Genomic DNA, 14155 nt, shown 5'->3' with positions numbered 1-14155 from the left:
ACTACAAATGCACATGCTGAATGCTGCTAGTAGTGACCAGAGGTTGTGGACTTACCGCTGTGAATACGCAGATGTTCCTTCAAGTGATGTTTGTACTTGAACGCTTTGCCACACTCAGTGCACTTGAATTTTCGGTTGCCTCCGGACTGTGTGACGTGTCTCTGCGAGACAAAGGGAGAGTGGTTGTTCAGACCGCAGTGAAAACATGGCCTTTGAACTGATAGCAATTGACCCGTCCAATAATCAATCAAGGACAAAAGTTCTTTTTGATTGTTTGTTTTTTTTGCAAGTTGCTTGTGTCCACATCTGTCGTGATAACAAACCAAACTGAGTTTTGATGCAGTATAGTATAATTTCCTAATCATATAACAGAACACAATTACTTCTATAATTCAGATACACATCTTGATTTAATTCCGCTACGCTTGAGGATGCTTCAGACCCTCTATACTTGGTAAAATAGACCTGAATTGGCACTGTACTTGTTGGTGCGTTCTTTCCCCCTTCTGGAGCAAATCTCTTCGCCGAAAATAGCCGATCTACAAGCTCATGCGTTGTGAGCTTGTACATCGGCTATTGTCAGCGAATGTCCCCCCCAGAATAGGGAGGCTAGGGCTCAAGTGGTTAACCACTTATGGCCTATTTTATCATTTGTTACACGCAAATAGACGATCACGGCATATGCTGCAATGCACTGTGAGCTTGTAGATATGCTATTTGTTAAATAGTGATTCAACTAAACCTTTCTAATGACTAACTCCTGTACTGTAAATACTGTACATACCTGATCTCGTCCGGTCTTATGGGCCGTCATGTGTCTGTCCAGCTGTGTGCGGTATTGGAAGGTGTAGCTGCACTGGGAGCAGCTGAAGTTGTCCTCGCTCTTCTCGTGGCGGTATTTGATGTGTTCCTTCAGCGAGCTGTAGCGCTTGTAGCCACGCGAGCAGTAGGGGCATGTGAGGAGCTGGGAGAACGCATCCGGAGTGCCTGGATGGAGGATACAAGAAGGGAGGAGAGATAAGATGGTTCAGTATGTGCATGTGACGGTTCAATTTGTCGATTTGAGTCGCAGAGAGTGAAATGGACAGTGTAATAGGTTAAAGGGGTTGTCCACTCAGGCGCAGAGAAGGCCCTTTGATGTCACAGATAGACACTGTAACACTCCTCTGTGAGTTCACCAATAACTGACAGATCCTCCCCCACAGGTAAATAGCCCCCAGGTAACCCCACGGATAAAAGTTGATTAAAGTCCCTGTCATGATCAGCATAGCGCGCACACATGCATGCACGCACGCACGCGCGCGCACACACACACACACACACACACACACACACACACACACACACACACACACACACACACACACACACACACACACACACACAGGTACAGAGCTTACCGTTGTGATTTCAAAACTAGTGTTCCATGGTAAAATAAACAAATCCTGCTGACAAGTGAATCTTTGAGTCTCGTCACTCGATTTGCCTATTGTCTTTTCAAAGTCTTTAGAAATGAAAACCCACACGTATAGAAAAACAAGCTGGGTAAACGGACCCGTTAGATTCGAGCTAGCACGCCGACCGGGGGTGGGGGGGGGGGGGGGGTTCAGTTTCTCCTCTGTGCAGGGCAGGCTTGTTCTGCCTGGCCAGCTCCCACACAGGTAAAGCATTACTTTGTTAACAGGTGATGTATTAAGCCTCCCTAAGGGCCAGGTGAGAGCGTGGGGATGGGAACGCACACACATTATCGCCCAGGTAGCGGTGAGTCACCGCTCACACAGACGTGACAAAATTTACTCAGGTGTTGCTGTTCCTCTCTCTCTTCCCCCCGCCTCCCCCACCCCCTTGTGTTTATTTCCCCTCCATTCGACGGCGGCAGGTAAAAGCCAAAAGCCCTTGAGCCATAAAGGCCCCAGTTGTGTTGCACTTAACAAATTGCTGTGTGCGTAATGATGTTGGACCGGCGTGTTAACGGGGTGGAGTTCACACCTGAGGTGAGAGAGAGGGGCAGGTAGAGTGATGCCCAGAGGGAGGGTAATTACCAGGTGGGGGTAGTAATGGTGTGAGAGCTCAATGCCTGGGAGCTCTCAGGTGGAAATGATGGGGTTGGGTATTATTAGCATGGCTCTGTTCAAGTGAGCCTTAGGGTGTTGTTTTCTTTTTTGTTCAGCTCACTGCTGAAAACAATATACTGTATAAATAGCATTTCCAGCACCCCATTAATGCACCAAGCAGCAGATTATGGTGTTCCCTGGATGTTTTTTTGTTTTTTTACAGTGTAAGAGGCTGGCTCTCTGTCTGTCTGTCTGTCTTGTTTGTTTGTTTGTTGTCTGGAGCTAATCTCGCGATCCACTGGACCGATCAGTGATCATGCTTTTGTGAACACCAAGTAGGCCAACTTAGTGCCTCCATGCATTTTCAAGTATGTTTTGGAAATATTTAACTTCAGTTTTATAATGGAAAACAGCGGGGCTCGGAACAGACTGAAACCTTGCACAAGTTTGGAGATGATCAATACATCATCAATACGCCATAAATAAATTGTAATAGCTGAGTGCAAGCACCTTTATTATCATCATCAGTATGAGATCAACATGGGACCACGCCATTATTGGACCCCATCTTGTTACCCTGTGCAAGCCTTGCGTCCCTGTTTTGGGCATAATTCTCAAAAGGTTTCCAAAATAACAGAGCTACTGCGTTGTGAGCTTGTACATGTGTCCAGTGGTGTAAAGTAACTATGTACATTTACTCAAGTACTATACTTAAGTATAATTGTTAGGTATTTTTACTTTACTGGAGTATTTCCAATTTTCAGTACTTTTACTTCTACTCATTACATTACATTACATCTCAGAGGCAAATATTGTACTTTTACTCCACTACAATTTTACTTTTGGTACTTTAAGTACATTTTGATACCAATACTTTTGTACTTTTGCACAAGTAAATTTTGAATTCCAGACTTTTACTTGTAACAGAGAACTTCTACATTGCAGTATTGATACTTTTACTTGAGTAAAACATTTGATTACTTTTTCCAGCACTGCATGTGCCGTCTATTTTCGCTATTCATCGCGCCACGAAATACATAGGGCTCAGCGGGTTAAGTGCCAGTACCGTTCTCGTCATGGCCGCTGGCTTCGGGGGTCCCCTGGCGTGGTGTCTCGTCCTCAGGAGCCTCTGGGTAGATGACAGCCGTGTCTCCTTGCTGGAGCATCTCCTCCATCAGAACATCTGTGCTGACGTCATCTTCACCGTCTGACACACCTTCCTCCCTCACTGGGATGTGGGACAATCACACACACACACACACACACACACACACACACACACACACACACACACACACACACACACACACACACACACACACACACACACACACACACACACACACACGCACACACACACACACACACACACATTCGCAGAAGAGGGAAGCATGATTAAAATCTTGGCAGCGAAAGTCCTTCGTTAGCGAACAACACAGGCCTTTGTTGTGTTAACATCACTGTACACTGCATGTATGTACAAAACATTTGGATTAGTGATGATAATAATCCATAAAGGCTCTGCGGGTGTCATCAATGGATGAGCTCAGCTCGTGATCACGACATGTTCACCAGCATGGAATGAGGTGTGCAGCGAGAGCAAAAAAAAAACACGCTGAATGCCACGGTTAACAAAAGACTGGGGAAACTAATTAGCATCAAAAGAGCCCGGGCTACTGTACAAGCATGGAGGAGCTCTTTGTAAGAACTGAATGGCTTGTTGCAATTCAGAATTGTAGGTAGGTCCTTAATTATTGAGGCCACAACACTGATAATTAGATGATGAACCTTTGCCCCAATCTATTGTGGCAGGTAAAGATAAACTAGTGCATGTTCTGTCTTTGTGTCTTGTAAACACACACACGCTGACATGAACGCACATACAGTATTCTGTTTCTCTGCGTCTCATAAATACACACACACACACACACACACACACATTTGGCCTTAAAACTGTACTTAATACCCAAGGTAAATGAGACCCCGCACGTGGGAGCCGGGTGTGTTTTTCCTGCACATCACATAAGCCTAGCAAGCTAGCCTAATGAGCGCTAATTACCGAGCCGAGGCTTATATAGGAACTGTAACCTGAGGACAGAGTTTAGGGTGTACGAAAGCTTCCTCCCCTCTTTCCGTCTCTGCCCTCACAGAGCTTCCTGAAGTGGATACCGGAACAGGAGTGTAGCGTGTCGCAGATTAAAAACCCAACATTATTCCTGTATGGATAGGGAAGTGTACGAGCACCATATCATTTACAGTGTAAGCAGTGCAGGGCTGAACTATCGGCTAAAAGTATAGTTCAACTACTGGTGATACAGAGACTGGATGTAGACGGCTTATTGAGCTAAATGCTTTAGGGATGAGGTTTAGCACTTCAGCTGAGGTTTGAGCATTGTGAATTGTACTGTGTGTGTGTGTGTGTGTGTGTGTGTGTGTGTGTGTGTGTGTGTGTGTGTGTGTGTGTGTGTGTGTGTGTGTGTGTGTGTGTGTGTGTGCGTGTGCGCGCGCGCGCATGTGTGTGAATGTGTGTTGATGGACTAGGCCAGCTGTGTTCTCCTTGGAGAGGGGAACATGTGTTGCACTATGTGACTAAGCAAGGCCCAGTGAATGCTGGCTTCCTCCGGTGCACCTTAACACAGATGCGAAATGCGTGCACACACACACACACACACACACACAGGCCAATGAGTGGATCATTTGTTGCTATGGTTGGTAAAGACGTTTTGTGGATCCACCCACCACAAAACAAAACATGTGAGAATTGAGAGAAAGTGATTGTCCGCCAGCCAACATGTGTGTGCGAGTGAGAGTGAGAGTGAGAGAGAGAGAGGGAGGGGGGGGGGGGGGGGGGAGAGAGAGCCAATAGGATAAGTGGGGAGGTGAGCTGGAGATATGGGTGGGCGTAATCGACGAAGAGAGAATGGAACTGCTACAGCAAAAGGAGAGAGAGAGGGGGAGAGATAGAGAGAGAGAGAGAGAGAGAGAGAGAGAGAGAGAGAGAGAGAGAGAGAGAGAGAGAGAGAGAGAGAGAGAGAGAGAGAGAGAGAGAGAGAGAGAGAGAGAGAGAGAGAGAGAGAGAGAGAGAGAGAGAGAGACACACACACACACACACACACACACACACACACACACACACACACACACACACACACACACACACACACACACACACACACACACACACAGAGAGACAGAGAGAGAGAGCGAGGACAGGTGCAGAGAGAGAGAGAGGGATTGTTGGATTATTCATCCCACAGCAGAGACAGTCTGCCGACCCTCACATTAACACACTACTTTTCTCTCACGGCCTGAATAGCTTCAACTACAGGCTCTGTTCACATGTGAACAACATCTTTGTTTCTTTTTTCTTGCACCATAACATTTTCCAATCACAGGTTGTAAGTTGTGTTGTAGATGCATTGCAGCCTAACATAAAAATGCAACATTTACACAATTTGTTAGAGTGACATGAAAAACAACGACTGCGGGATTCATGAAAGTGCTGATGTGTCTGTGATTCTCCCCCACCCTCTCAACATCCGGAATGTCGAGTGTGTGTGTATGAGGAAGGTATGCTCCCTGGCTGGGGGGTCTCTGCAGTGCTATGGTGTGACAAGCTGTGTGCGTGTGCTGTGCGTGCGCGCGTGTGTATGAGAGCGTGCGTGTGTGTCCCTCTCAGGTCTGTGTGAAGTACGACTCGAGGCCAGAAGGGCTCGCAGGCAGGACGAGGCGGCTCTATGTTATCAGGGTCTGTGCTTCCCGGAGGTGAAACATCACACAGGCTCATTTATGTGCTGACGCAGGGCTGTGAACACACGGCTGGGCACGGCATACGTGTCAAATATTTTAAGGAACACAAAAATGTCCCGAGAGGTTGTCCCAGTTTTTATGTTTTCTTTTTGTATTGGCTGTAAAACCACAGCTAATACTATGGCTATTCTTATTCAAACACAGAGTACTGTCTCCTCCTCTTCTTTCCCCCCCCCCCTCCTTCCGTGTACTCTTATGCTTATATCTCTGTAACATGATTCCATGATGCATTTCCTGCCTTGGCTGACCTTTACCCCTCCTGCTTCCTGCGATCGTGCATCCAGACCCGTCCTATAGGTTCCATCCTCTCTTTTATTTGACGACGGGGGTTGAGAGAGACATCACTGATAAGGACTTTCGATAAACACCACAAGTATTTATTTTAGATTCCCAACGAGTAACGTTGCTATGCTTCCCTCTAGCAACAACAGGAAATAAGATGGAGAATAATCACTAGGTATTGTCATGATTTATTCAGTCATGCATTGCTTACTCCTATCACACTCCTAGTCTCTGTGGATCTGGAAGACAGCTTTCCCAGCTCTCTGGAGAGTCTTCCTTCCTGTGCAAGAAGGGTGGCCCAGTTTATCTGAACATCACAACATGACATAATCCACACAGGAATGTAGGTGTTCCTGTGTGTCCTATACCGAAACTATCATCTGGTGGACTATTCTGTGTTTCACCGTGATCCATCCTTAGAAAACGGCACGTGTATATCATCAGATTTACTACAATATATATACGTCAGGTATATATTGACCAGAGTCTTAATGATGAGAACAGATTTCCCATTTCTACCTGATAGCTTTGTGACTTCACAACCTGCCTGAATGATATTATACCAAGTCCACTAGTTAAAAGTGGCCTCTTACTGTCATTAAAGTGTCTTTGCTCCCACGCGGCATAACAACTCAGCAACTCCACCCTATAGTCTCTGAGATGTAATCACGCTCCAGGACTCATCATATGTAAGAAGGCACAACCTCTTGTCCTCCCCGGGAGTAAGTCAGCCAGCCTGTTCTTAGTGGACGGCAGGCTGCAGTTTACGGCTCCGATACCAGGCTGCCTCTCCCCCAGCAGATAATCATTTAGAAGTGAATGGGTAATGACAGCGAGCAGGGGGCCCGTGATACCTTATAATCAAGACGCATTATACGGAACAAGAGGAACGGAGAGAGAGAGAAAGAGAGGGGAGGATGAAAGATGAAAGGGAAAGGGAGGGGAGGGAGAAGACTGATGGCGACGTGCTTGAAAAACCACCTTTCGGTTTTCGGAGCGGAGTCGGCGCAGGAGGAAAAAGGGGGCGTCGAGGCTTTAATTTAGAGCGAGCTAACCCGGGGCCGCAGTGAGGAGAAGATTAGTGGGTGGTGGTTGCTTTTCAAGGCTACGCCAGGGACTGTTCTGGGGAAGCAACGCTGGCCAGGACAGAGGAAAGGAGAGCAAGGAACGAGAGAGAGGGAGGGAGAGAGAGAGCGATTAGCTTACGGAAAGCAAGGATTGCGACTTTCTCCATGTTTCTTCACCCGGTCCCTGAGAGTGACAGAGGAGATTTTTTGCTTGACGTATGAGATGAGAGAGAGACGGGGACAGAGAGAGAGAAATTACTCTGTGAGTGAAAGAGAAAGGGGTAGAGAGATAGCTAGATAGACAGAGAGAGAGAGAGAGAGAGAGAGGGGGGAGGGGGGAGGCACAAGTGAAAGAAAATGTGACTGATGGGGCAGAAGTGTGGCGCAGGGCCAGCTCTCTGGGCTGTCTCAGTATAACTCATGCTTTTGAAGTGTTTAATGTTCACAGGGCCCGGCCAAAACCAATGACATTTTTCTTCCGCAACTTTCCCTTTCTGCAAGGAGGTACAGATGGAGAGGGCCGTGGAGATGGGATAATGGTGATGAAAACAGCAACACAGTCTGTGGGAGAGGTGTCTGTGTATACCAGAAGAGAGAGTGTGTGTGTGTGTGTGTGTGTGTGTGTGTGTGTGTGTGTGTGTGTGTGTGTGTGTGTGTGTGTGTGTGTGTGTGTGTGTGTGTGTGTGTGTGTGTGTGTGTGTGTGTGTGTGTGTGTGTGTGTGTGTGCTTGTGCTTGTGCGTGCGTGTGTGCGTCGATGCCCAAAAAGTAATACATCAATACATGTCCATTCTGAAAGCAATCTAAATGACCTCAAAGGGCTGTCCCAGCAACAGGCAGCCGTTTTGACAGGAACTTGACTGAATTCGTAAAGAAATCCCCCCCCCGGACCGAAAGCGATAGCTCACCGGACATTCTCACTCCTGTTTACTTTTTTGTCCCCTTGCCTAATCATCAATGCTAGCACAAGTGCTCAGCCTTTGCCTCGGCCCAACACGTCTCTCACCGGCGAGCGCTCCGAGCCAAAACCATGAGCAGCAACGCCCCAAAATAAACACGTTCACGGCTGACATGTCCAGTCAAAGTGTCTTATTACATTACATGTGGACCCGTCACACTGCTGCTGCACATACTGTACTTGGCACGGGCCCCAGACCCACAGCAAACACACACACACACACACACACACACACACACACACACACACACACACACACACACACACACACACACACACACACACACACACACACACACACACACACACACACACACACACACACGCATATGAACACATGAACCACACATCCACAGGATCACACACACAGCTTGAGGTCAGGAGCACAGCATGGCGGCCTTGGGCCCAGGTTGAAACACCGACATCCTTCAACACCTGGCATTGTTGTGCCAAGGGGGAGTGACGTCAAGTCTTCCTGTGGGGGTGGGATGGGGGGGGGCTGTCGCTGATGTCACTTCCACGTAGGCTGAGGTAAAGACAAGTTCAGGGCGGCCCCGCCAAATGCCCACCGGTCACATTATGTACTCCTCTAGCCCTTTTGGTTGCGGGAGACTTTTTTGTACTTGAAGGTCTCTGACTGTGTTGGCATTGTCCTTGTTTTAATATCACATTTCCTGCCTTAGTCTGAAACCCACCGTGTGCAGTACCTGTTTCCTTACACCTTTGTCTCACAATGACACAAAGGCTGGTACTTGATGGCTGCGCACGGATGTCAATGGGACAATTCTTAACTTAGACTTCATTTCACCTCAGCTAAGGTCAGTGCAAGAAGCTATGTGACAGCGGCACTCAGAACAACAAAAAACCCTTTGAAAAAACCTCGGAACAAAGGTTGCATGAGAAGTGGCGTTAACAGTGGCAGGAATTATGAAGGAGACAGGAGGAGGTAGAGACGCCAGTCGGTAATATGTTACACTTAAGTATGTGAGTGTTAAATGAATCAATGTTCCGGTGTGTTTTATGTAACTCTTAAGTTGTAATATCCGCCCTTTGCCACCATGCACATCAAGTGCATGGTGAGTGGACGGTTGCTTAGAATATAACAGAATAGAGTAGAATAGAATGGAATAGTACAATTTCATTTTAGGCATTAGCAGATGCTCTTATCCAGAGTGACTCACAAGTACGAGATCAGAGAAAATGTCATGAACCCTCGTCAACAAACGACTGTGTAGACGGTCACATAATGTCGTGCTTCAAAGGAACGAAGATGCAATATGCATGCGTGAATAGAACAGCATAGTGTAGAATAGTACAGAATAGAATAGAAGGCCTGTGCCTGCACCTCACCTTGTTCCCAGCAGTGCTCCCCATTGTGTTCGTCTTCAGGCAGGGCGCTGTCACAATCGGCCCCGTCCGGCAAGCTGCCTTCCTCCTCCACGATGTGCAGCTTGTCTTCATCGTCCGACTCTGAGCCGGCTTCCACCACGTTGCTGTAGTTGGTCACTGCAGGGGGGACAGGAAGGTTAGAATGACTGTTCAAAAAACGGCACAGAATCACAACCATTAACATGATGAGAATACTGAGATAATATATGGGGCATATGAAGGACATTGGAACGAAGAGGTCAAACACACTGGGTCGTTTAAATGTCAGAACTATAAAACTGAAAGGTAGAGGGAGATGGGGAGCTGGAGACACAAATCAATCGGACATAGCTCTGCCACAGGGTTGACCCCTGGGACAAAGGGGACATTCTGGTGCCTAAGCACAGACCAGATCTTGACGTCATGAGTTAAGTGATCTTGTTCGCGCCACTGCTCTATAGTGCCATCCAGTGAGGCAGAAAACCTGAAGACTAAATAATTCTAGATATGCAACTTGGTTTCGATGATCCTTTGAGGATGATGGAGTAAACTTAAGCAGCGAAATCCAGAGTTAAATTACCACTCTGTTTATTACTATGTATAAACCTTAAGAATGGGGGGCTGCTCTGAATATAGAATGATCATCAGAGGTCAGGTATTGTCAGATTGATATCTCTTGTGAGACTGGCTAGTTGGCCACAGCCAAGGAGATCCAGTAAGCAGCGATGTTAAGCCTGATTTATAATTAGTTGCGTGCCAGTGTCTTGCACCGAAAATAGCCGATCAACGAGCTCACAACGCGACACACTTTCGATTCGTTGTAAGCTTGTAGAAATCTTGTAGAAATCTTTGGTGCGTGACACAATTTCAACTAAGTATAAATCAGGCTTCAAATGTAGGAACAACACATGATATGATCAGTTACACAACATCCGGCTCCATGAAATTACCCACACACGCATATAAATACAGCACTTACATAGCCAAGCAGGGAATCTACACACATACTATACGCATACAGTGCGGAGACTCACAGATAAATAACAACAGTCTCTGAAGTCATTAGATAGCTGGCTGAGGTGTTCTGTTGGGTTTGTGCGTGCTGTCTTGTAGTCAGCGTGACCTGGCCAGCTGTGTTATGGGCAAAAGGAGCCTAGAGACAAGCTTATTACAGACTCTGAGGCTCTGTGTGTGTGTGTGTGTGTGTGTGTGTGTGTGTGTGTGTGTGTGTGTGTGTGTGTGTGTGTGTGTGTGTGTGTGTGTGTGTGTGTGTGTGTGTGTGTGTGTGTGTGTGTGTGTGTGTGTGTGTGTGTGTGGGGGGGGGCTTGGTGGCTTGGTGTTTTCCAGGTATCTCTTTTCATTTCAATCCATTTCCTGGCTTCACTTCCAATGTCCACCTGTGGTATCTCCACCACTCCTTCCCACTCTCAAACCCTCTCACCCTCTCTCTCTCTCTCTCGCTCTCGCTCTCGCTCTCGCTCTCTCTCTCTCTCTTTCTCTCTCTCCCTCATCCCTCTGTTCCTCATTGAGTGCTGCCTATCCTCTCGGAGGCCAAATCAATTCTCTGGTGAGAGCAGCCCAGTCAGCAGAGAGTGCCCAAGCAACAACGCTCAAGCAACCTCTCTGGTACTCTATCACACGCACATGCACACGCACACACGTGTACACACACACACCTCACATTCTGCTGCTGTAGCAGCTAGCACCTGAGTGTGCACACGCAAGCCCTTCCCACACAAACAAACACAAGTTGAACACATACTGCCAATGCATCGCACCTGAACTCTCTCTCTCTCACACACACACACACGCACGCACGCACGCACGCACGCACGCACGCACGCACGCACGCACGCACGCACGCTATTGTTATCTGTAGTTTACCCCTATCCCGCCCCGCTGGTCCCTCTCTGTAGCGGATGCTAATATTTTTGTCCTGGGGGAACCGTAGCCAGGGGAATCGCCATCCTCCGTTTCAATCAATGCGAATTGTTTTCACGGCCCTGACAGTGAAGGCGAGGTCTTTCTTTTTCTCTCTCCTACACCTGGTTGGCATTCACACAGACTCCCCATAGACGCGGGGAGGTCATACTGCGGGGGAGGCAGGAGCGGGGAGGTGCGGGATGGACGGGGGGGAGAGGGGAGTCGTGGGTGTGTGTGTGCGTGTGTGTGTGTGTGTGTGTGTGTGTGTGTGTGTGTGGGAGGGCGTTACTTGGTGAGTGTTCACAGGGTCAACACAGCCACGCTGCACTGCTAAACCTTCATACGGTTTCACCATCAGGAGACTCATGGACAGCAATTTCATTCTCATCCGCTCTCCCTTCCATAAATGTACTATTATTATCTTTTTTCTTTTTTTTTACGGCACGGCGCCTAAGGGGCGAAACATCTAGAAGAGCGTTCATGTGTCCTTTTGTCCATTCGTCTACTCGTCCGTATGCAGCTAACCTCGGCAAACCACAACACCGATCGGTGCCAAGTTTCTTGTGCAGGCCACCAGAAGGCCATGGGAACTAGTCCCTGAATATTTCCCCCATTTTTGTGAATACATTTCGTTTGTGTGGACACGTTTCAAATTTCTGGCTAGACTGACATCGTCAACATGACGTCGGAGATCCACAGGGAAGCCATGCTGTTATTAGACCCTGTCTTGTTTTCCACCCTCTCTGCTTGCCTGCTTTCTCCCTCGCCTCTCTCTCTCCTTCACTGCTCTCAATCGACACCCCCATCCCTCTCTCTCTCTCTCTCTCTCTCTTATTCTCATTCCCTCTCCTCCTCCCATTCTTGTCACAGCGGCTCTGCCAGGTGATGTATTGTCGCTCCCCGCAGTCGAGGCGAGGAGCGACACTTCATTTTGAAAGAGGCGGCTCTTCTCTCTCTCTCTCCGGAACCCGAGAGGCCATTTAGGGCCACAGGCGCTCAGGTGTGGAGCTGAGGTCAGCGATAACAATGGCAACACACTGCGCCGGCGGTGTCAGAGAAAATGATCAACTATAAAGCTGCATAAAGAAAATCGATGCTTTGATGTACGGATAAAAGCTGTCTATGGTGCGGAGGACAATAAAAATAGGAAATCCTGCTCTAAGACACAGCAAACTCCGGGAGAGAGAGGGACTGGAGACGGTGCAGGGGGAAAGAGTAATAGCGAGGATAAAAAGCCCAAGCAGGAAGTAGTTTTTTTCCCTGTGCCAAATGGTTGGCGCCACTGTTGCAGCTAAAGTGTGTGTTCTCACAAGCACTGTAACACCTAGCAAAAACAAAGGCAGAGGGCCCTTCTGGTGGAGCGGCTCAGCGTTTGGACAGCTGGCCTCATTAGCGCTAGCATGCTAACACACAACAGGAGGACAACTCCTACACAGCTACATGAAAACGCATTTGAAACGCGGAGGAGGGGTGAGAAGCGTGGTTTCTTCAAACTTTACTTTTGTACACGTAGGTTGCAGTTCGTTGAGCTCCTGAGAAAATAATAGCCAACGACCAATTTCTATGCTCTAATTCAGTGGTTTTCAAATGTTTTGTGCCCAAGGCGCAACGCTGGAAAAGTCTAAATCTCAAGGCACCAGCAGCCCCTGTATTGAGAGAGAATAGCTGATCTTACAAGCCCATAATGACATTGTGAGCTTGTACAACAGCTATTTTTGCACATGTGTGAATAACAAATACATTTAAAACCTTCGCCCTGACATGCCTAGAATAGTCTGACTCTGAACATAACCTTACACACAGCCAAAGAGAGGACAGCATAAGCCAACGAAAATGATGGGGGCGAGGTTTGCAAAACGCTCTGGTGCCAAAGGCATACAGGTCTACATCCACAGAGTTGGTACACAGAGAACCGTAAATCACCCAGGTCAGACTTTTACCTGGGAAGACCTCAAGCCCTCTGGTCCCAATGCAAACACTGATGTTCCTTGACAAAGTGCTTGGGGCTGGCTGACACGCTGGTGTGAAGCAAGAGCCTCACCTATACATCTTTCCAACACATGTCTCCAGTCCCTGCTGCACAACTGGCGACCAAATGAAAAGTATCAAGGTTCCAAAGTAAACAGCAGTAAACCGAATAAAACCCACCTTGCGTGGATTTCCCCCTGCCCTCCTCGTCGCCCTTGTGCGCTCTGCGAATCGCTCAATGCCTATTTAAAGACGATGCCGGGCAGCCTGTGTCGACCACACTCTAAAGATGCCTGCTGGTCCTCAGCAGGCTGTTTTGTTATGACACCTGCCAAGCCGCATCAGTAATCAGCCAGTGAGACGGGGACAGGGCCGTCCCCGGGGGGACTGCCATGCTCTCGCACCCCAAACGGGCCCCTGTATCCCTGTTTGAAAAGGGGGTTCTCATTGGCAGGCAAGTTCTCACTCCTCTGACAGCAAAGAACACCATGCCCTTCATGTTGCCACACAGCGAAACCCTGAGTGGTAGTTTAACCCCTAGAGTGTAAAAATGGAGTCCATTTTTGTGTGACGCATGCTGCAGATTGCCCTGGTGCCGTTTTGGTCTAGTTATTTACTTTTTAAGCGGTTTGGCAAAATGCATTTTGCCAATGCAGTCCTAGTATTGTCACTTAAGTTGTCAGTCAGTTACATAAAACTAAACTAAACTGACCTCCAAATACTGTAT

At 47.8% G+C, this 14155-nt stretch overlaps 1 protein-coding gene across 1 annotated transcript in view; it reads right to left on the bottom strand.

Moving 5' to 3' along the window:
• zeb1b (zinc finger E-box binding homeobox 1b) overlaps positions 1-14155 on the bottom strand; it is a gene marked incomplete at its 3' end in the record, with an annotated part of 64306 nt that overhangs the window by 5766 nt on the left and 44385 nt on the right. Inside the window, exons 2-5 of the mRNA XM_084048152.1 lie at positions 9520-9675; positions 3121-3282; positions 785-987; positions 56-161 (exon numbers count right to left, since the gene is read on the bottom strand). Coding sequence (XP_083904278.1) covers positions 56-161; positions 785-987; positions 3121-3282; positions 9520-9675 — 627 coding nt within the window. The remainder of the gene's footprint in view (positions 1-55; positions 162-784; positions 988-3120; positions 3283-9519; positions 9676-14155) is intronic.

Source organism: Gymnoscopelus microlampas (assembly GCF_963454915.1).
Source record: "Gymnoscopelus microlampas genome assembly, chromosome: 22".
In the NCBI taxonomy this organism is placed as follows: domain Eukaryota; kingdom Metazoa; phylum Chordata; class Actinopteri; order Myctophiformes; family Myctophidae; genus Gymnoscopelus; species Gymnoscopelus microlampas.
This window is presented reverse-complemented; position numbering and strand designations above follow the sequence as displayed.